The sequence below is a fragment of the Pleurodeles waltl genome, chromosome 5 (assembly GCF_031143425.1).
Source record: "Pleurodeles waltl isolate 20211129_DDA chromosome 5, aPleWal1.hap1.20221129, whole genome shotgun sequence".
Lineage (NCBI taxonomy): Eukaryota > Metazoa > Chordata > Amphibia > Caudata > Salamandridae > Pleurodeles > Pleurodeles waltl.
In genome coordinates this window covers 578,557,187-578,580,809 of record NC_090444.1, presented here as the reverse complement: position 1 = coordinate 578,580,809, position 23,623 = coordinate 578,557,187, and the positions used below count along the sequence as shown (strand labels likewise).

Sequence of the window (23,623 nt, the reverse complement as noted above, 5' to 3'; positions counted from 1 at the left end):
TCTTCTTTGTCAAACTCACACTGATTTGTGCTTAACCTTTACTATTGAATTGGAAGTGCTGAAAAGAGTGGTGACTTCAAAAATAAATATTGCTTTATTATTTTTATGCATCTTTTTATATGAATCTGCCAAATGAGTGTTGCCTTAAAACACACGTCTAAAAGAATTCTATACTGTAAAACGCTGAAATTACATCTCAATTGGAAAGTGCTGACCTTCAGTCCTTATGAATAAGTGATGAATACTTTCCCCAACAAACTGGGGTGGCATGGTGAGCAAAAGAACAATTGATTTAACCCAGATCTGTGACTGGGGGTGAGTGTTTGAAAACTATCAGCACTCTGTCGATCATCTTGTTGTGTTGTTACTTTCACTGACAGAACATTAGACTGTGAAACTGTTAGTAAACAACTGATTCTTGTGCGAGTCAAGTAAATGAGCAGATGAAAACATGTACTTTGCTAGTAGATAATCTGTCTGTGACCAAAAATATTTTCCTCCTATGTAATGAACATCCACATGTTTTGATCAGTCTGTAACTGTAAGCATTTATTTAAATAAAAAATCTGGCATTTTAAGGCCCAAACCAAGCAATGTTTAAAGCACTAAAAATGTGTTCATGAAATCCCAAAGCACCTCTCAATCAGCCTATTTGAGGACCTCTCATATTGTCCAGTGGGAAAGAGGGCCAGAATGAAAACAACAAAGGGCAAAGCTTGATTAAGACGATGGCGCTTCCTAACATTTAAACAGTTCTAAATTTGCATATAAAAAATACATAAATAATTAAATAAGAAATGTACTGATTTGAAAAGCAACATTGCAGATGAACAAAAATGAAAAATCTGCCCTCCAACTAAAGGCAAAATCATGAGCATAAATCATTAAACTTAAGTGAACATGACACCAGAACTGCTTGTTCTCATTAACAGCTCCCTGTATAGGAATTATACATTACGCCTGGAAAACAGCCATCACTAAACTACCATTATTTTAGAAATCACTAAGCCCAAGTTATATGAGTAATTTATGCATGATATTATTACTCCCAAATGTTGAGAAGCTACTCGAGAATCGTGTATTGCAAGTAAAAAATCCTGCTGAAACTACTAGATTCCTGGTGTCTTCCAGGTGGCCTCCTTTTCCAGGAAGAAGTACCAAAATACTTCCACTTTTAGTTGTGAATGACTTAAGGAAGCGGATGGATGGAACGGGATGAGATGAGGCCATACTTCCAGATCTGCAGGTTCACGTCCTGGTGTCAGTTCAACATCTTGTAATTCTGGGCAAACCATTAGAGCCTGATTTAGATTTCGGTGGAAGGGTTACTCTGTCAGAACGCTGAAGGATATCCTGTTCACCGAAATATAAATCCCATTATTTCCTATGGGATTTATATTTTGGGGGCCGGGATATCCGTCACCGCTGTGACAGAGTAACCCGCCTGCCAAAATCTAAATCAGACCCTTAATTTCCTCTGTCTACAAAATTAATCTGACCTTGTGTGATGTAATCTGTAGGTCATCGTAAAAAGCTGTAATGTACTTAAGCAAAGTCCGTGCTATATAAAACTTCTAAAAATAAAAAATGGCATCGGAGCACTAGTCTTATTGGATCCAGATACAGCTTTCAAAACTATCCACCATGTCATCTTTGTATTGGACTGTTTGAGGGTGGGTTCCACAGCACTGCCTAGCTGGTTAATATAACTTCTGTTGCAAAGAAAACAGTTGGTCACAGTAACGCCATTGAACTCCAAGCCCTGCAAGATTAGCTGCAGTGTCCCAAATGTATATATAATACCCACTTTCCCAATGTTCACAATTATCATCTGCATTAGGCCCCTGGAAAAGGTTTCCTGTCTTGAAGGAGTATACTTGTATATACACTCTGATGACACACAGCTAAAATTTGGGCTGTCACAACTTCACCAGGTAGTCATGAGGCACTCAAGCCATCTACTCTAACTAATCGTTTTTCACTCATACATGACAGACGATTCTCAATATCCTTACATGTATTTCCACTGAGGCTGAGCCTCTTCTTACAAAGGCAGACACTGCAACCTGAAAATCTGGCCTTCAGTGGTGAGCTGTTCACTTATAGTCACAACCTGTGCATATTTTATTCAATTTCAATCTTTCTCTGGGCGCCTAGGCGTCCAAGGTATCTAGTGTGTGCTTCTAGTAGCAAAAAACATTCAAGTGAGTACTGCCTTATTTTGAATCATATTAACGCTTACTAGTTGTCAATGCCTTTGGATGGATTATGTGTAATCCATATACCTGGCGATTCTCTTCCTCTGACTTACTATTGGAGCAGGACCACGTCTGATTTACATGTAACTGCCCCCTTCTGTAATGGCACACATAGGCTACAAACTATGTTACGGAATTAACCCAGAGTAGTTACCAGTGGTTCAAATTAAAGTACCCATCACTTCATCACTGTCTATTTGACTAATTATGAGTGGTGTGGGTATACACAGACGTGGGTACCTTGGCTGTTTTCCCAGAGGGACATAATCTGAATTTTACTGATGAGTCCTAGCAAGGTTGAAACTACTCTGCAGCTACTTGTGTTCTTGTTCAATGATGGGAGGCCCAATAGTTTAGGGTGCACTCACTCATGCATCATGTGTTTGCTGCTTCTAACCTAGGAAGACCAAAAACTCACATATTCCACTCATCTCCCTCTAAAGAAGCCATTGACTAACCTCTGTGATTATCACAAAGAGATCCTGAGCCTCTACATATAACTAGTTTATGATGACAGCCGATATTTTACTGCATAGTTAAAGTATTTTCTTCTTCATGGTATGGTACCACCATGTTTAGGCAAGACATTTATCTGCACTTGTTCAGTCACATATACAAATGCTGCCTTCTACTGAGTCAAGTATCTGGGAGCATAGGTGCCTGAATTCTCATAATGCTGTGTATGTTGTCAAATAGGTGCCAAAGAATGATGTGCATATTTGCTAAAGTCATGGTCAAAACTACAGCAGTGTCGCCACCAGGGAAGAAAGGACAAGTGTAAAATTGAGCCCCATCTTGCCACAGTACATAAAAGGGAGGACAACTGGTGCCCCCAGATAGACATTACTATATTTGTATCAATGAACATGCAGGAAGGAACCAAGAGGGTCAGTCGAAGGACAAACACCTGCCTTTTGATGACTGCATGCACCACAATATGGCCAAAGGCTTTCATACTCCTGGTCTTTGATGGGCAGGGACGCTGTCACACTGAACTATCGCCACGTTTACGAACACAAGAGACCACGGACGTTCCAAAGCCTTAAAGGGGTAATTACAGCCAGTGTACTCTCACTGTTTGACGATTTTAGCAAAGTGTAAACATTTTCAATAAACATACATTAAATACACAGTCCTACTACTTAGTAGTGCTCTCAAATCAGCAGTTGAAATTGGCCTACCTTAGACGATCGGAAGCAAAATGCTGTTGATTTCACATCAGCTTTTTCTTTTCCCATTAAGAGAAGGCTTTTGTCATCCATGAGACTCAAGTACTTTCCTGTTGTTACGTGCCGGAGCCGAAAGGGCTGCCCCCATCTTGTATGGCTCCCACTCCACCTAAGAGTAAGATGGAAAGAAACAACCTTCAGAAGACCAGTGGCTTTAGAATGCTACTCTGATTATAAAGTGGACCCGAATTAATGTTTCCATGGAGATCCATGTGGTCAGGACTCCATGTTTCCAGTCCCTGGTTTTCTCTTGTATAAACCATTGTTACTAGATGTGTCAGAACCAGTTGATTCATTGGAAGCAACGCATGATGTATAATTCCATAATACAGTAGGCTGTCTAATGTAAGCCAAGGAATGGAATGGTGTCCTGGTGACATGGCAATATGAGGGAGACTACTTACAATGCCTTGTCTGTGAAGCACTGGCAACGGAGGTGGTTGCAACCAGGAATTAAGATCAAATCTGGATAAAAACAGCTAGTTAAATCTAATGTTCACAGGATGTTGGTGTACAAGAATGCAATGGGGCAAAGTACGCTTTCATAAATCTTGAATAATGCGTGAACCTTTTTGCTATGAATTAGTCAAGAAGACCTTATTAAAACGGATTAATTAGCACACCTTGCAAATGTGCTTATGTGGGAGCAGCAACAGTTAATATCCAAAGTAGCATAGTGCAATTCCATGTCTATTCTTAGACACCTGTTCACCATTTATAACAACATATATAGCTTCACCACCTGCACAGACTCATAGACCTTGATTATTAAAGATTTCCACCTGCACAAAGTGATGCAAAGCATAACAAATAATGGCTCCTTGAAGCAGGCGTTAAAAAGGAGGAAATTTTGTATTTCTCAAAACAACTCACAAATTACATGTGTGCTCCAGTGCAATGTGTAGGCTGCTTCAGAGCTTCTCTAGGCATGGGTTTGCACCGGAAGGGTATGCTTACAGTGCAAATCCTATGTTAGACAGAGTACACTCACCTCAGTGCCGCTGTGCGAGACTGTACATTGTCCAAGGCAGTATTTTTATTGCACCAGTGCAGGGAATAACAAGAAGCATGTCTCTGGGAAGTTCCCGTCCTCCCTTGTCCCACAACATAACGCAACTGCTCTCCGTTGTGCTAAAAAAAATATGGGCCCCTGTTCTTCTGGCGATAACTTTTCTGTCCTTCAAAGAGAAAATTGCCATTTTGCCTACACTGCTGAAAGCAGATTTTATATTGTACACTCCAGTTGGTCAGATCACGAAGGCCAACAGCCCCTTTCCACAAATGCAATGAGACACAGATCAGGGCTGTGCATCTTTTAAACAAAGCAGTTCTACTGTCTACAGCACAAGATCTCACTTGCTACGTCTATGAGCTGTGTCATGAACATGCACATAGGTGCAAATCGAAGCTGTGTACCTGCTTCTGAGCATAATATCGATCTCTAGAGCACATACATAAACTTGGAAATGCCCTGAAACATTCCGACTTAGTGCATAAGTTACAGACAGCACAGGTAGAAAAAGCACATTAGCAATGACAGCTTTGTGTTTCTGCAGCTCATGCACTAATATGTAGATTTACAGAGTTAGTGCATTGCATAAACATGTCCCTCAAAACAGCTGCACACTCTGTTCTGTGCCTGTGTACCTTGTCCGTGGCTCTGTGAGTGTAAGCATCACGTTGGCTGTGATGCGCATCTTGAATGTGAGGTGTTCCATGCAGCTAGTGGGGATGTTCATGTAGGTGGTACAGCTGATGGTCTCTTTCAATCGGTTGTGAGCTGGTTTGTGTGAATATGAACGAGTGGGGTGCTGTGGGTGCAGGAGTGTTGGATGTTGAGTGCAGGCAAATGTAAGACAACATGCAAGAGGTGCATGTGAACTCTCGTCAGTGTTGTAAGGTACAGCGTGGCAGCAATGTGATGAGCAGCAGCCAGGGTTCAAAGAGTGGAGGAGTGTGTCAGAGTAGCAGTGGATAAGGGGAAGCCCAGGGTTCCTGATGCTGGGCACGGTTCTTGTGCAGACAAATGCAGATGGGCTCAAGTAGGTCCTGGGAGGGAGGAGGAGTGCAGTGGGTGGAGGGGGTGTGCAATTGGGAAATGATGTCCTCTTGTCTGGCTTCTTCTAGAAAGAATCCACATTCTGTCTGTGGAAGGTGTAGTACAGGTCATTGTGCCTTTATGACATGTATCAGTAGAGAAAAAGTAGCTAGAAAATCATAATAAATAATAATTAACTATCTTCATGAAACCTCCTTTTTTCCCATCTCGGTTCCTGCTACCCTTTGCTATTGCAGATATGTGTTCTCTTTGGCACCACTCTTCCTTAAGCTATAGTTTCCCCCTGTTACCTCTCTTTTTGCATCTTTCTATTTTTCCTGTCATCCATCTTACAGCAACCCATACATTTGACACTAATCAGGGGAGGTGTAACCCTAGACTTCCATGGCAATAGTAAATAACAGAACTTCAATACAAAGGTTGCACTTAAAACAAATGTATTCTCATCCTGAGGTCTCCATTTCACCTGCTATTCTTCCTCCCATGCCTCTGCAGCTTCCCTTCTTCTGCCCTACCCATTTCTCTGCAGCTTTACCACCACTATCTGCACCTGCAGCTCCATTTCACCTCTCATTTTCTCCCTCTGGCCTCCCCCCTGCAGTTCTAGCTCCCTTGCCTTTGTGAGCTTTCCATTTCCCCCTTCCTCTTCTTCTCACCCCACCCCTCTCATGTCACACTTCCAGTCTCCTTTTCCCCTATTCCTTCTCCCGCTAGACCTTAGATCCTTTCTTTTTTACCTGCCACTGAAGCGCTTCAACTTTTTTTGATGATCATTACTCCCTCATAGGACCTCCTCATCCCAGTCATTACCATAGTGGGGCGGTCCCACCTCCGAACAGGCACCTAACATCCTAGTCTGTTCTTTATTTTTGTATATAAGTCCCTCCCACTCGCCTCCATGCCTGCTTGCTTTCCTGTCCTGCAACAGGTGAGTGTAACACGCTTTCACACTAGTGAGTAGGTTGTGCTTTTGGTACTTGTTCTGATTACTTGTGCACCCTGCAATGATGAACAGTGTGTGCTGCCTTACTGCATTCACTTTTCACTGTGGGGGGGTACATGAGTAATTTGTTGCTCTGTTCGTGGACTTTCTCCCTGTGCATGTGCTTGGCTGGGGTGAGGAGTGTTGTGCGCGGTTTGCAGGCAGGCCGGTCAAGTGCTGAGGCTACTTTTGGCAGTACTTGGATCCCACAGCTGTGGCTTTCTTGTACGGGGGAATAGGGGAAGTGGCAACCCTGTCTCTTAAGCTTCTGAAGTCTTGTGGGGAGTGAAACTTGGTTCCTAAAAGAGGTATAAATAGGAAGTTGTTGCTGGGCATAACTTACTTCCTGCTTGACTGGTCAACTCTTTCTGTTGTAATATGGAGAGTGAGGAGTCTGTGGCTACACCCGGGAAATCTGCTTCCAAGAGGAATCATATTCAGGACTTGAAGGATGGTGATTTGTTGCAAATTTCCAGGGCTGATTTGCAGGATTTGATTAATACTGTGGGGGTGGTGATGCTGAGATGGACAATCCCCCTAACAGCAAATATTTGCAAGGGAAAGATTTCTCTGATATGTTGGTACATATTCCGGACACGCTTGGTTTTGAGCCTAAGTCTCTGGTGGAAGATGGGTTTTATTCATAGTACAGTGCCTCTATGGTGGATGATTTGCCCTTGCATGATATCATAATGAGATCCTTGCTAAGGAGTGGGAGAACATGGGTAAAAAAGAAAGGTATTCCATGCTTCTTGAGCAAGCGATATCTGTTGGCACAGTTGGATAACCAGTTCCTGAAGGTCCCAATTGTCAATTTCATCTTGTCCTCTATTGCCCCTTCGTCTTTATTGTCTTCTGAGGAGGCCATGCTTTTGGATCCAGTGGAGAAGAAGGAGGAGGCTGGTTTGAAGTGTGCTTACACAGCTTCTAATTTTGGGATCAGGCCTGTACTTATTCTGCCTATGCCTCACAGGTCCTCATTAAGGATTTTGAGAGACTGTTTGACTGCCTTCGGGATCAAGGGGTTCCAGCACCTGTCCTGGCTCCAATGGAGGTCTTGGCCCAGTTTCTCTCTGACGTCACATTTGATACCCTGTGGGCTTTTTCCTCCCTGGTGGGGGTAGCAGTGGCTGGTCAGAGGTCTCTGTGGACAAAGCCATGGCGACTGGAGGTGTTTATTCATAAGTTGCTATTTGAAGGTCCTAAGCTGTTTGGTGATGAGTCAAATGCTATGGTGCAATGTTCTGCTGAGTGGAAGAAGATGTTGAAGCCTTTCCAGTCTGTGCTGAAGAAGAAGTCTTTCTTTCACAAGCAGAATTTTCAGGTGGTGGTGTCCTCGTCTCAGCCCTATCATGGACGGGCTCAAGGTTGGGGGGCCGCATTCACCAACATATTCTGTGCTGCCCCAGGTTCAGCAGTCCCAGTGAAACAGTCAGACATGACTATGCCGGGGTCAGGCCAGGTTCAGGATATTCCAGGAGCAGTAGTTCCAGCTGATTTCTGACCGGTGGGTTCTACTGATCATCTGCCAAGGGTATCAGATTCCATTTGTTGGTCCTCCTCCAAGTGGTCACTTTCGGGATACCCCATTGTCAAAAGACACTCTGAAGGAGTGGAGAAGCTGCTCATAAAGGGAGCCATCACCAGGAAGCGGGCAGTGGAGGAAGGACTAAGCTTCTACTCTATTCTTTTCTTGGTTTGCAAACCAGATGGTTCTTACTGCCCAGTATTGGATCCAAAGACCCTGGACAGGTTGGTGAAGGTGAAATCATACTGAATAAACACTTTGCAGTCCATCATTCCTTTGCTCCAAAAGGGCAATTTTTGGCGATCCTGGGTTTAGGGGACACCTATTTTCACACCCCTGTCCAACGGAACAGCCAGCAGTTTCTGCAGTTTGCTGTGAACGGGGCCCGTTTCCAGTTTCAGGTGTTACCCTTTCGGTTGTCAACTTCTCATTTAACTTTTGCCAAGGTATTGGCTCCAGCTGTGGGTGTTTTGCGGATTCTAGGGTTCTCTGTCTTTCCCTATCTTGATGGTTGTTTGATCTGAGCTTCCTCTCTTCCTAAGGCCCTGCTGGCGGTAGAGGCAACCATGGCTCTCTTTCAGCAATTGGGCTTCAGATTGAACCTGGAGAAATCACAGCTAGTCTCTGTTCAGCAGTTGCAGTTTATCGGTGCTGTGTTTAACACTCAGATCGGGGCACTTTTTCTTCCAGCTGCTTGCAGAGAGATACTGAAACATCTTGTGTTGGCCTTCTTGTCTCAGCACTCGACTCCAGCTTGGACCTGGTTGAGGGTGATGGCTTCCACCACCACGGTGGTTCCCTGTGCTCGTCTTCACCTAAAGCCTCTCATCACTCATCTGTTGTGCCACTGGAATCCCTCCCTTGCAGATTAAAACTCTCAGGTTCCTCTCACCCCTGTTCTTGTTCAGGAGTTGGGATGATGACTGCATACACCCAACTTGGAGAAGGGGGTCAGTTTCCATCTCCCTCCTTCCCTGTTGTTGATGACAGATGCCAGTCTGTGGAGTTTAGGGGCGACACTGGAGTCCTTGAAAGCCAAGGGTCAATGGCCTCTGAGAGACAGCGCTCATTCCTAGAACTGGCAGGAGCTGGTTGAAATCTGGGAGGCAGTGCAATTCCTTCAGGCCCATTTGTTGGGAGTGAACCTGTTGGTTCATACCGACAATCAGGTGGCCCGTTCTTACTTGAATCGCCAGGGAGGCATGCAGAGGACCCCTTTGAATCATCTGGCCTCCCTGATTTTCTCCTGGGGGGAGACCCATCTCAGAGCACTGAGGGAGCCCTACATTTGGTGTCAGTTAAATTTCCATGCAGACTGCTGGAGCCGCAACCTGTTTTCTTCGGTTCTGTATCATCTGTCAGTGCCCCTGTTCAGGGGCATTTGCCTCCAGTCTGGAGACCCTTGGATCAACCTCTTTGCATCTCCACACAATGCCCTCCTTCTCCGTTTCTGTTCGGAGGTGGTTTGTCCTTTGGCATGGGTGAATGCCCTTTCGATTCCTTGGCCCTCGGGTCTTCTGTATGCCTTCCCTCTGATTCCCCTCCTCGTGAGGGTGTTTCAGAAGATTCAGGTGGATAGGGTGTCTTTAATCCTGATTACCCCTTTTCGGCCTTGTCACATTTGATTCCTTCTGTTGCTTCTGTTGTCCCAGGAAGGTTTCTTTGGTTACCAGTGATCCCGTCCCCGCTTCAGTACCCAGTCCTGTCTTTGCCCCGTCTCCGTCAAGTGAAAATGATGGCTTGGCTCTTGAATGCTTAACGTTGGAGTCACTGGGGTGCTCTTCCCTGGTGGCACAGGATATTAAGTAATCCCACAGGGATTCAACTTTTAACTCTTACAATAAACAATGAGGCTCTTTTGTCAAGTGGTGTACCCCTCCAGGGGTGCATCTGGGTGCTGGGTAGCTGGTAAAGATTCTTGAGTTCCTGGTGGATGGCTTTTTGAAGAATCTTGCACCCTCTACTCTGGCTGCTCAATAATCTGCTATCCACGCCGGTAGGGGTCATGGGATGCCCTGGAAGGTATTGCTCATTTGGTGCTTCAGTTGTTGCTGAGTTTTTGGCTCCATTCACCAGGATCTTCTGTAATTGTTCCTTCCCGAGATTTGCCGACTGTACTTCAGGGTCTCCAGTTGTCCCCTTTTGAGCCTTTGTTGGAGGCCGATTTGGTCTGGTTATCTGCTAAGTTGGCATTTTTGCTGGCCATTACTTCAGACCATTGACTGAAGGAATTGGGGGCTTTACTGATTTTCTATCCTTATTTACAATTTAGGGTGATTCTGCGGTTGGATCTGTCTTTTCTCCCTAAGGTTTCTCCTAAATTCCATTTGCAGCCGGAGGTGGTTCTTTCTGATTTTCCTGGGAAAGAGGATGCTCAAATTCCTTCTATTGTGGATGTTCGAAGGGCTCTTCAGATTTATCTGCAACTCAGTCAGGGGTTTTGCTTTTCTCCCGCTCCGTTTGTGTCATTTGGGGGGTGGCTAAAGGGAAGAAGGTGTCTACTTCCACTATCAGTAGATGGGTGTGCATGGCGGTTTGACAGTCATGTAAATCTTTGGAGCTGGCTCCACCAGCTCAAGTTCAGGGCTGTTACACTAGGTCTGTGTGTGCTTCCTGGCCCGAGGCTGCGGCGTTTCTGTCCCAGAAATCTTTAGGGCTGCTACCTGCAGTCGCACACTTCCATCAAGCATTATCAGCTAGATGTGTTGCATGTTTCCATGGATAATTTTGCTGTTGGCATTATGAAGGCAGCTGTAACTTGATCTTGATTTAATAAAACCTTGAGTTGGTCATGAGTTTTTGGTGTCAAGCTTCATTATTGTGTTAGGGCTTGTGAAGTCCTCACCCTGGTAATGACTGGGACGAAGATGTCCTATGAGGGGGTAACGTGTTGTTACTTACCGGTAATTTTTAATACCCCAATTAAGATCCTCCTCGCCCCAGTCATGTCCCCTCCCTCCCTCTATTATTGTGTCTGGTCTTGTTAGGAGCAGGCATGGAGTGAGTGGGAGGGGCTTATATTAAAAAATAAAGAACAGACTAGCGTGTTAGGTGCCTTTTGGGAGGTGGGACCTCCTCACTATGGTAATGACTGGGACAAGGGGGGGCCTTAATTGGGGTAATGAAGATTACCAATAAGTAACAACACATTGTTATTCATTGTTTTAATTTCATATATTTGTTACATTTTTCTTTCACTTTTTCACTGCGCCGTAGCACCCACCACCTTTGTGTTGTATATTGCCACCATCTAAATTCAAATTAAAAAATACGATCGATTTTTTCGGGTACTTTTTGGTCTTCCTTCAAACTACTTTCTGTTCTATGGTTGACAGTACTGTGAATCACTCATCTTCCGTCTGAAATGGTACATACATTATTTTTTTCTAAGGAAACGCCGCTTTTACCCAGCTTCACTTATATGATTACTGCGTAGCACTGCATACTTCTGGTATCACTGTAACCTTTAAAGCACATAATGCAAAAGTCTTATTTTATTAATGCAGTTGTTTATACATTGCTTTAAAAAGGTAATACAAAAATACTCGTGAGAACTAGGCTAGGCATGGCCTCAAGCTGAACGAACTGGAGATCATTCTATCAAGACACCTCTCTCTACAGTCTTTACCTTGACTCAGATAATAACTACGAATGTTTGGCACTTCAAGAGACATACCCAACGGGGTGAAGTGACGTGCACGTAACGTGATTGACTGCTGCAGGTAGCGTGAGGCGCGCGCACACTGCCTGTCAAAAGGCGACCACGCGCCCTTGTGATCGGGCGTCTTTATTTTTTCGGAAGCTCCTTCTGCACAACTCTGGTCCTGTCGCACTTCATCTGACATGATGTATGACAGGGGGGACGTGACACAGCAATCACACCCGAAGACGACGATCAGGAAAGAGTATCGTCATAAGAATGCCACTGTTCATCTCCGTCTGCATCTGGAATGACAGCAGCACCGAAAACCATCTCTTCAGTGTAGCAGTTTTGACATTTTAGTATCATTGTAGGCGATCTTACAGCTCTACCGTGATGCGGTAATCTTCCCCCTTGCAGCTCTTGTCACTGATACTCCAGAAAGGAACATTTTAAAAAAATGTTAGACAGATTTCTGGAATGAAAGAGACTTCTTAAAACGAGAGCCAAAGAAGTGTCTGCTTTTAAATTAAGTCATTCACAGTTTACCAGAATGTGTTGTTAAACAAAGCCAAGGACGCAGGGTTTGATTTTTCTGACGTTATATGTCACAATATCTATCTCAATAATATCGGCCTGCACATCGACTCCACAACTTCAACTACTAGTATGTCTTCAAGAGAAGCACACGCTCGGAAGTACAGACTTACCATTCTTAACTCCCCATCTTTAGGTCAAGTGAGATGCTTATCCGACCTGTTGGTATGTATTTGGGCTTTTAACCACGCCCACCGCACGCCCATCCACTTGTTCGTGGGCTTGCCTTTCAAAAATCCTTTCTTTTCGTTGGTAACTGCTTTACCTTTGTCCCTCCTTAGGCGGTTTTGGTTTTGTTAGGCCTTGGGGACCAACCCTGTTACATAGATAATTGCACGTTTGCCCATAACTTTGACTGCGAGCGAACTTCTTTTCACTTTTGTCTGTCTCCTTCATGCTCACTGAGGCGTTTTGAATCGGCTTGCTTATGTCAACTGTTTTACTTTTTTATTTTCCGTTTGTGTGACAAGAAAAGTCTAGTAAGTAATTTAGAATGCTTATAGCTCTAACTCGAGCAAACGCAAGACCCATTGCATTGCAAATGCTTGTTTTATCTTATGTGAGTAATCAATATTGTGAAGGCCAGGTTAGTGCATTCATATTGCAACCTTTGATATTGTATAAGAACTCCTTTTTTTGGTGTCTTCAGAAGTGCTTTCTTATGTAGGTTTTTTACTCGATGGGAAATTTGCCTACTACACCACTTATAGATGGGAAAGTACATGGGGCCTGTACAATTAAAAAGACATAAGAGCACAGCGAGCGGCTCACTGCTCCTAAGATGGGTGTGCCAGGTATAGAACTGAGGTAGGAGAGTGAGTAGCAACAAAAAACTGCTGTTAGGGAATGCACAGAAGGGTCCACATTATACAAACACCAAGCTACCAATCAAACACACCATGCTTCCCCACGGATGTTCTTTTGCACACGTTATGACCCCTGAAGGCCCTTAAAAGCTGGTGGACAGGTATGCTTGCAGAGGCTCTATCATAGTGGCTCCTGCCACAACTTCACTGTATGTGTAGGGACAGCTCAGGTATACTCGTGGAAAGGAAGCAGCACCCCTGCTCTTCAAGGAGGGAAGTATTCTGTGACTGCTCCTCGAAGGTTGGGTGGTAGTAATTCATTGAGATCATCTGAGCCATTAACTATCACCCATGCTCCTAGTGAGGGGTTGCTCAATGTGCATTTGCTTCAAAAATTTAGAGCATAGGCAGGCTCTAAATGATTCCTTCATCAGCATAGGTCCGCGGTCCTATGCCCATGGGTACCACCTTTGTGCACACTGAATTGCTAAGAGCTTTGAGGCTACAGAAACGGCTGCTGTCTCTTCTATAATCCCAAAGTACACCGGAAGTGTGAATGCCTCCAATGCTCCAGTTGTGCTTTTGATAAGTCAGCTCCTAACCTCTACATCTTTGTTGAATCTGCTTTCATCTCCACCCCTTTCGTTATTTTCACACTTTGATCAGTCTATAGGCAGCACTTTAAGTCTTATTCTACCCGTGAGTCCATGGCAATTGTAATTTCCAGCACCATTTCTTGGTACTGTAAAATAAGCCAAACAAGTACCGGAATGGGGCAAATTTACTTAGAAGTCGTACAGTGCATGGAGAGAACAGGACTGCACCATATCTATTCCCCTAGCAATTGAAGCACTTTAGGCTACATAGTGCCACATAACAATCCCTGTTTCATGTTACAAGTATGTCTGGGTGACATAAAGGATAGGTTTTGTACTGGAAGGGAATCTTTGCAATATTTGAGCCACAGATTTTTGGAATTAAGTGTTATTTATTCTATTCCACCATTGGGTTGTATCATCACCCTGTCCCGATGTAGAAAGGGTCTGTGTGGTTTTTTTTTGCCTGCCGTCAGCGGATACCTTATCTTTTAGACCTAGATATAGTAAGACCTTGCACCTTCACAAAGTGATAACAAGGTGTTTTGCATTGGAAAATGCCCTTTTCTCAGAGTAAAAAGTGCTTAGCACTGCTTTCCCTTATTTTGCCTCAAGGGGACATTACTAGAACATTACTTCGGCAAATCAGCACAAACACCTGTAGGTTTTGATGCAAAGCCAATCCACAATAAGAGCCAATGCATTTCTACAATGTAAATACTATGCTCTGCAGTACATACTCATCGCTGCTCCATGGTGTGAATCTATGCGTTGTGAAAGGCAGTTCATTTAGAGCACCAGTACAGGGGAATAGAGGAGCAGAAAGCCTGTTTTTATAAATATGCCCTGCATTGTGTTTTCGCTCTTGCCCAGCGCAATGCACAACACTGCAACTAATTTGTTTGGTGTGCTGCCTTAAAACGTATTAAGTCGGTCTGTAAAAATCTTCCAGTTAGTGCATGAGCTGCCGACAGCAGAGATTGGAAACACCAGGTAGTCATTGCTTAATCATGTTCCAAGCTCTGGTATCAGCAACAAAAGCACTAACTCAAAGATTGTTTGAGCTATTGTGTGTACAAAGGATGGAACAAATAAACGTGCAGTCCCATTCTGCGTAGGCGCTACGCAAAGAATAGGACCATGATACAAGCCCAGGAACTAGTTTCAAGGGGGTGCTGAGACTGCAGAAACTGTCAATATCTGCTTTACTGAAGAACATTCCGCCGTGCTCTTTGCCCACCTCCAAGCCTCCACAGAGACCATCAATACATAATCTTTTTTATGTGCTACTCCAATATCGTGCAATCTATCTCCGCATTCTCTCTTTTTTTAATTAATATATATTTGTGTTTTACTTACGCAACTCTTAAAGTTTCTAGTCTCCAAAGAGATCGAGCATGAATCGACACAGCCCCTCCTTCATAGTGTACGTTTCTGAAAAAAAAACAGAATGCAACATTAAGTAAAAGCTTCTATTCTATCAATTTACTTCTGTCTTTTGCAATTTTATTCATTACTAGATGTGTCCCACTTTTTGTTACGCTGTGCTTCTAAGGACATATTAAGGAAATGCTACGACTATTACATTTCAAAGTTAATTTTTGTCATATTTTATTTAGAATTCATCTAATGTGCAAACAAAATGCAGTGCAATGTAGCTTATTGCAGTGAAAACATAATCGTATCCATTTTGACTCATGTAGAAATAAAATTCTCAGCCTGAAGTTCTAGTCAGTATCTTCTTCAATGTATGTAATTTACTGGGTAATGGTTATGTAGCATTAAGCCTACTCAACGGAGATCGAGTCTGTGGGTGACCACTTCACACGATAAGTTAGCCAGACCAGAAACAAAATGACTCGTTGAATCTCAGGAGAGAGAGGCCGCTAATGAATTAGAATTGAGCCTTTATTAGGTTCTCACCTCCTTAGTCAGACCTCGGAAACACCAGAGGCGGTGGCTCGCGCTGCTGTGAAGTACATAAGTGACCCCAATTTGGCACATTTTATGAGTGCCTTCATTTCCGCCCCAGATTTACATAGGCAGCTAGATGACTGAGTTCACATTGTGTGCTCGGAAAAACAAGCTCACAAAAAACCCGTGCAATGCTACCAGGCAAAAAGGCCCCATGGGCAGTAAAAAGATATGCCATCCTCTATTGTGCCATGCCACAAGGGTCATTGGGCATGTTACAACAGCACTTATTCCAGGTGCCGGACATATTGTTTCTGCCTGTCCTCGAAAGAAGAGTACCTTCACGTATTTTCAGATGGATTCCTCTCTTTTGTCTGTAGAATGCAATACCCCTGAGCGCGGAAACAGTGCGGTGAAATAGAGATGTCTATTTGCTTTCTGCCGATTGCGCATGTATGGCTGCACATTTTAAAATGTGTTGCGTATTAAACAAAATCCATTCCATGATGGCTGCCAATGCGCACACATGCGAGATACATGCACTGCTGTATAGGCCGCCATTTGTAACATACCATTCTCACATGGTGAACACCAGTATTAGAATAGTAAATGAAAATGGCCAAAAAACCGAAAAATAAGTGTGCACGAAGAGCAAAAATGGATGTGTATAGCCTGCCTGGACTTAGCAGCTGTCGGTCAACCTAGTTTAAAAAAAACACAAGAAAACCTTTTTGCCAAAAAACTATGTTCAACACTGGGAGTGGGCGGGACTCTGTGCACTGGGGAGTGGTAAAGTGGGGGTTGAAGAGAGCAAAGGGGGAGAGACAAGAAAAATAGGGGGACGGAGCAAGACACCACACTCACTATAACGGAGCACTGTAAGGAAAATAAAACACACATTGATTGGCACATTGAATAGGTCAGACCAGTCACAATGGTGCATTGGCAGAAGCTGTTACTAGATGTCCTTCTTGAGTCAGACGCAACTGTTTAAAAAGCCTTTCACAAGGCTGAAATTACCACAAGTTATTACTAGATATCTCTCTTGAGTCCAATGCAGCTGATTAAGCAGGCTTTTAAAAATCTATAGTACCACAAGGTTACTAGATGTTCCTCTTGCATCATAGCATTTGATTGAAAAGATTTTCGCAAAACAGCAGTACAACAAGAGATGTCCCTTTCAAGTCAGATGAGACTGCCTGAAAAGTCTTTTGCAAACCTGCAATACCTTAAGTTACAACTAGTTGTCCTGCTTGAATATGAAGCAACTACTTGAAAAGTATTTCGCAATGCCTAAGTACTGCAAGACCACCGTAAACAGAAAAGTGAATGGTGAAAAATCCCAGAATTACCTCTTGAAATTACCATATAAAAAAGGAAAATCGCAGGACAACACACAAGGACATTTTTCCATTGGTCACAGGAATGCAGGCATTTCCCTATACTATAAGTAAGACAACAGGAAATCAAATTACCAAGCAAATATATATAATGTGTACAGAGGAAAGATCAGTTGGACATTCAAAATGAGAGTAAAAAATGAAGGGACACCTCATAGGAACACTTGATTGGGAGAAAGAAACACTTCACCAGACACCCTAGGGTTTCTCATCATCGTTGTACCCTACTGAGACAACGCAACTGAAGGGAACACTTTACCTATTGCTGTAACCATAGATCTGTTACTAGTGTATACAATGCTGATGTGCTTCCAGAACACAAAAACATTAATTTTTCTTTGCTGTGGGAGATATATATGGTCGTCAAAGAGGACCAGTCTGGTTTGTGAGTGAAAAGCAACAGTCTAAGATCAATCAGGAAAAATCATTATCTAAGGTGTTCAGCTCTGCACAGTTTATTTTGTTGGTAGTGGGGCAGCACCAATTAATCATTGTTTATAAATGCATTAACCTGTATGTATGTCTGTCATGTGTGCGCACTGAAAGCTTGTGAAACGTGTGTCAGTCTGAATACTGAAGCCAGGGGGATCGAATTAGGATGCCCCTATCTTAGCATGGCACAAGATGGAGGTTGAGGATAGCTTCCTCTCACAGTGGAAGTTTATTGCCTGCATTCCTGTGGCTGGAAGGTGGTGACGCAGGCACTGATGTGGTGACAGTTTCACCTCCAGTTCTTTTTCTTTTCCCTGTGGGGTTCCACAGGGTTCTTCATTAAGCCCCACTTGTATGTGACCCCATTTGCCTCACTGATCAAATCCTTTGGGTTTTCTGTTGTTAGCTACGCCAACAACACACATTATCTCAATTTCAGGCAACGAATCATTAGTTAATCGGATATTGGCTGCGTTTAACTTCTTTAGTTGTATGCGCCCCATCATACTCTGAATGTCAAATAACTGTTTAAAATTAAATTCAAGTAAGACTTAGGTTTTGGTGTTAGGGAGTAACAGATCGTCCTGGTCCCCTGACTGGAGGCCCCCTGAATTAGGCTGCCTTCGGTCCCTGAATCCAATGTCAGAAATCTGGTGTCATATTTGAAGAGAGGCTTTCATTCGACAAACAAATCAATTTTGTTACATCTACATGTTTCCTTGCCTTGAAAACTCTTCAAAAGATCCTCTCTTTCATTCCTCTAGAGTTAAAGAAATTAGTTGTGACTGGACTTATTCTCTCTAAATTGGATTATTGTAACACCCTGTACATGACTCTTCAGAAGTGACTATTAAACAAACTGCATGTTCTACAGATAGCAGCAGCTAGACTTCTCTTAGGAATCCCCAAATATAATTCCGCTTCTAAAGCCCTGGTACAGCTGCATTGGCTTCTAGTACATAAGCACACCCACTTTAAAGTTCTATGTAATGTGTTTAAAGCCCTTCATGGTACAAACTCAAAATTCTTAAAGGATAAATTCAAATGGCATGTACTAGCTAGACCCCTAAGATCCTCACAGGCTCATAACCTGTGTTAGAAATGGGGTCTTCGGTAGGCAGTCAGGTCACCCCCTGTCCGAGCAAGGACCCTCAGTCTAGGCAGGGTAAAGGAGAATCACCCTTGGTTAACTCCTGCTCACCACCTTGGTAGCTTAGCACGAGCAGGCAGGCTTAATTTTAGAAGCAATGTGTAAGGTATTTGTACCAACACACACAGTAACTCGGTGAAAACACTACAAAATGACACAACACAGGTTTAGACAAATAGGGAATATTTATCTAAACATAACAAGACCAAAACGATAAAAATCTAATATACAAAAGTTCAGTTATGAATTTAAAAAGCAAAAAGAGTCTTAACTCCTTTAGAAAACAGTGAGAATGTTGTTAGCGTACAAAAGTACCTGGGTAGTGTCAAAATAAAGCTGCACGGGTGAGTGTGTGTCGGAAAAAGCCAGCGATGCATTGATTTCTCACTCATAAGCGAGAAAGTGCATTGTTCCTTCTCCGGTCGTATCGGCGTGCGTTGTTTCTTCTCTCCCACAACAGAGCGATGCGTCAATCCAGACGGGCACCTCGGGTCCGGGCAGGCTTTGCGTTGATTTTCACACCCAGCGATGTTGCGTCGAAATCCGGTCAGATGGTGTCAAGAAACATCGCTGCGTGGGGGCTTGCGTCGTGAACAGCAGCCGCTGCGGGTGTTGCGCATTGTTTCTCCATCTGCGTTGTGTCGATCTTCCAGCCCCGATGCAGGTGTAGCGTCGATGTTAGCAACAAGGTCAGTGGCATGTCGTTTTCCAGCCATGAGGCAGGTGGTGCATCAAAAGTTTCGCCGCATTTCGGTCTTTGAATGGATTTCTGTCCTTTTCCACCAGTTTCACCTTTCAAGGGCCCAGAGACAGGTTAGGGCACCACTTGGCAGGCAGGACTCTCAGCAGAAAGCCCAAGTGCTAGCAGAGAGAAGTCTTTGTTGTCCCTGAGACTTCAACAACAGGAGGCAAGCTCAGTTTCAAGCCCATCGAGGTTCTCCACCAGTGGTAAGTCACACAAAAGTCAGTTTTGTCCTCTCTCAGGTAGACACAGCTACTGCAGGCCAACCCAGCAAAGCACAGTGACAGGCAAAGGGGCAGTACTCCTCCTCTCTTCTCCTTGGCAGATGTTCCTCGTGGTTTAAGAAGTAATCTGAAGTTTCAGGGGTTTTGGGTGCTCTTTGTATACCCCTTTCTGCCTTTGAAGTAGGCCTACTTCAAAGAGAAGTCTCTGTTGTGTTCAAGATGCTGCCTTGCCCAGGCCAGGCCCCAGAAACACACCAGGATGTTGGATACTGGCTTGTGTGAGGGCAGGCACAGCCCTTTCAGGTGTAAGTGACCACTCCTCTCCTCTCCTCAGCCCAGATGGCCCATCAGGATATGCAGGCTACATCCCAGCTCCCTTTGTGTTACTGACTAGAGGAGAGGTACATAGAGCCCAACTGTTAAACTGACCCAGCTAGGGAATCCACAAACAAGCAAAGTCACAGAATTGTTTAAGCAAGAAAATAAATTCCTACTTTCTAAAAGTGGCATTTTCCAACACACAACCTAAAAACCAACTCCACTAAAAGATGTATTTTTAAATTGTGAGTTCAGAGACCCCAAACTCCACATATCTCTCTGCTTCCAAGGGGAATCTGCGCTTTAATAATATATAAAGGCAGTCCCCATGTTTAACTATGAGAGAGATAGACCTTGCAACAGTGATTACGAAATTTGGCAGTATTTAATTGTCAGGACATGTAAAAAAAAGTTTATGTCCCACCTTTAACATGCACTGCACCCTGCTCATAGGACTACCTAGGCCCTACCTTAGGGGTGCCTTACATATGTAAAAAAGGAAGGTTTGGGCCTGGAAAGTAGGTACATTTGCCAAGTCAAATTGGCAGCTTAAAACTGCACGCACAGACACTGCAGTGGCAGGTCTGAGCCATGTTTAAGGGCTACTAACGTGGGTGACACAACCAGTGCTGCAGGCCCACTAATAGCATTTGATTTACAGGCCCTGTGCACCTATTGTGCACTTTACTAGGGACTTAATGGTAAATCAAATATGCCAATCATGGATAGCCAACTTACACATACAATTTATACAAGGAACACTTACACTTTAGCACTAGTCAGCAGTAGTAAAGTGTCCAGCGCAAACAAAACATCAAAAACAGAGTCCAGCACACAGAAACAACCTGGGAACTAGAGGCACAAAGTTAGGGGAGACCATGCCAATGAAGCCAAGTCTAACAACCTGGTAATTCCTCAGTTTAAGAAAGTCAGCTGGGGCGGCCACAGCTTTTTCCATGCAACATCAAAACTAGGGAATTCTCTTCCTGCTGTCTTGAAGAATTGTTCATCCCTTTTTGGCTTTAGGAAAAAGCTCAAGACTTGGCTTTTTAATCTGTGATTCACAGTTTGTACTTCATTTCTCCTGCCTCCTATTTGTAGTTTAGCGCCACGACATGCAGTATACGCATACTTTATAAAATGTCCTTTTATTTCATTTTATGACGATGGAGACAAGGCTAACCTTGGAAATTCCATGAAGACTTTGTTAGCAAGGGGCTTCTGATTATTTCTTCCTGCCCACTACTATTCAGTAGATGGCACTTCACTCTCTGTTGTTAAAGATGATGTAATTCCTCTACCAGGCTTGTTATTTTGTCTGTCATTGGTTACTGCTTCATGAAGGTTGATGAAAGCCGGATGTAAAAAACTCACACCTCATTGTGTCAATGTTGTGGGTGCTCTGCTTGGAAACAGCCCCAGTGTTACCTGCTGTAAAAAGCATAATATTTTGCAAAGGCTGTTTATTTAGGGTGACCAACCCACTCTGTTCCAGTCCTAAGCCCTTGATCAAGGAAATGGGTGCACCTTAAAGTACTCAATGAGCCGCTGTCTGACCAGTTTTGGTGTCTGCCTGACAGCCACTTCCCCAGAGAAGAAGGGAAACCACCTGAAGCCACTATGTTTTGCTGGAGGAGCTAAAGATCTGACTGAAGAAGTGTAGTGCCTGTCTGCTAGCTGAGAGAGTAAAAGAGTGTGTCTGGTCTGCAGGACTAGAGGCTGTCCATTAAGGAAAGGATCAGCATGATCCTGGAGTGACAAGCTCCCGGAGGAAGTTGGTGAACTTCAGAGAGCAGTCCAAGAATGAACGGTGCTGAGAGGTAAACCAATGTTTCTCTGTTCAGTACTGATGAAACTGCTCTTAAGTCTTCCATGACATTGTGAAACAATCAAACAGCCTGCCATCGGCCAAACTGATTGGTGCTGCCATTGCTGACCCAAGAACCAAATTGCTGCCACAGCTGGAGGCCCAAAACTGGCCTGGTGGTCGAAACAACCTTGTCACTTAAGGAGCCCTCGCCCTGTAGGCTGCAACCCCAGCGCTGAAGTGGTGGTTCCTTGCTGAGAACAAATGCTGCCAAGTATATGGAAAATGCCATATGCACAGCCATTGCTGCAATAAAAAGTCTAAGAGAAGTCTTTGCCATGCTTGTGGGAAAACCCTCCATGCTAGCTGCATGAGGACTCTCACGAATAAGGGTAATTGCCTGGGGAAGACACCTGGGGAAGAGAGAGACAGACACCTGTGAGAAAAAAACACAACTCTTGCTGAGGCTACAAGAACTTAAAAACCATCTTAAAGACTTTGAACTTAGTTGCTGTAAGAAATTGGGTTATAAGTTGAGAAGGATGGGAGCCTCACTCAAATAATAAAAACAATCATTGTCAGGGTGAACCACAAAAGTCACTAAACAAACTCGGCTGGTACCCTAAACATTTGGTGGGGCAACCAACTAAATATTTAGGGTACCACACACATGTGGGAGGGAGGGAAAATAAAAATAAAAATAGTACAATTACTTCCGTTGGCTCTCCTCCTCTGGTCCTCATGCAGTCCCTTGGCGGTCTGAGTGCAGCAACTGAAATCTCCATACCAACCTAGATTCTGCTCTTATGCTGCTGATAATGTTAGCAGCATGAGAGCAGCACCAGGATTGTCTGGAGCTGGCTGCCTCGACGCTCCAGCAGGCACTGGGGCCTGTGCCGGCTCTCCATTCGGCAGTCTCAGGCAGCTGAGTGGAGAGATTTACACTGCACAGGTCAGGCTGGCCGTCGCAAGCCAGCCTCCCAAAATGACATGCGCAGTGTAAACTGGTTGAGTGAACATCACTCCCCTGCTGCTAGTCAGCAGCAGTGGCCCCGCCCCCAAACACATCTCAGTTTGAGAAAGGGACCAAATCAAATGGTAATAAATGTATTTTATTACCATTTTACTTTTCACCTTTTTAGCGGTGCTGGCAACAAGGGGGCAATGCTCCTCTCCCCTAATGGAGTGGCCAACAATGAATAAACTTGTGGTTAACACTATGGTAGCTTGACACAACAGCAGTCAAGCTCAACTTAAAGGCGATGTGTAAAGTATTTATTTGACACTTAAACAGTAATAAAATAAAAACACAACACCAGAAAAATCCCAAAATAAGTTAGAAAAACAGAGATCCAAAAATCCAATCAGTAGAACCGGAATTATGAATTCTTAAAGTTTCAAGTGAAAATAGTGCCAAAAATCACAAACATCCAATGCTAGTTATCTGGACACTTTGGACTGAGTCAAAGTCACAAGTTCAAGCTGACCGCAATGGATTGCGGGACGCATACAAGGTTTGTTCTGCTGAAGATTTCACCATCTCTGAATCCAAGTCCACATGGGGAGCTGCAGCTGCACTTAGCATTGGCAGTCAACATGAGAAGACCATTGTCTGTGCCAGGAGTAGATCGGGTGTCACTGATAGTCGTTGTTCAGCGCTAAGAGTCGGTCATCGTTGGAGCTGCAGGTTGGCAGTCGACGCAGACTGCCACTGTTGGTGCTGTCAGAACAGACAAGTAGAGAAAGTCGTCACCGGAGATTCACATTGGCAGGCATTGTGAATGGTCGGCGGGCAGCGCAAGGAATCTGTTTCGGGTTGTGAAGAGCTCAAAAACCTCTGGAGCTTCACCTGGAGCACAGGACTTGCATTTTTGAAGCAGGATGAGTGACCTATTAGGCAAGCCAAGAGTCCAAGACCTCCAGGGGCACCTCTTGGGGATC

The 23,623-nt window shown here is 44.0% G+C and overlaps 1 protein-coding gene across 1 annotated transcript in view; it reads right to left on the bottom strand.

The window, feature by feature from the left end:
- Positions 1 to 23,623, bottom strand: part of RYR2 (ryanodine receptor 2) — a 2,714,825-nt gene that overhangs the window by 1,862,774 nt on the left and 828,428 nt on the right. Inside the window, exons 10-11 of the mRNA XM_069234403.1 lie at positions 15,055 to 15,129; positions 3,440 to 3,596 (exon numbers count right to left, since the gene is read on the bottom strand). Of these exons, the coding sequence (XP_069090504.1) occupies positions 3,440 to 3,596; positions 15,055 to 15,129 (232 nt within the window). The remainder of the gene's footprint in view (positions 1 to 3,439; positions 3,597 to 15,054; positions 15,130 to 23,623) is intronic.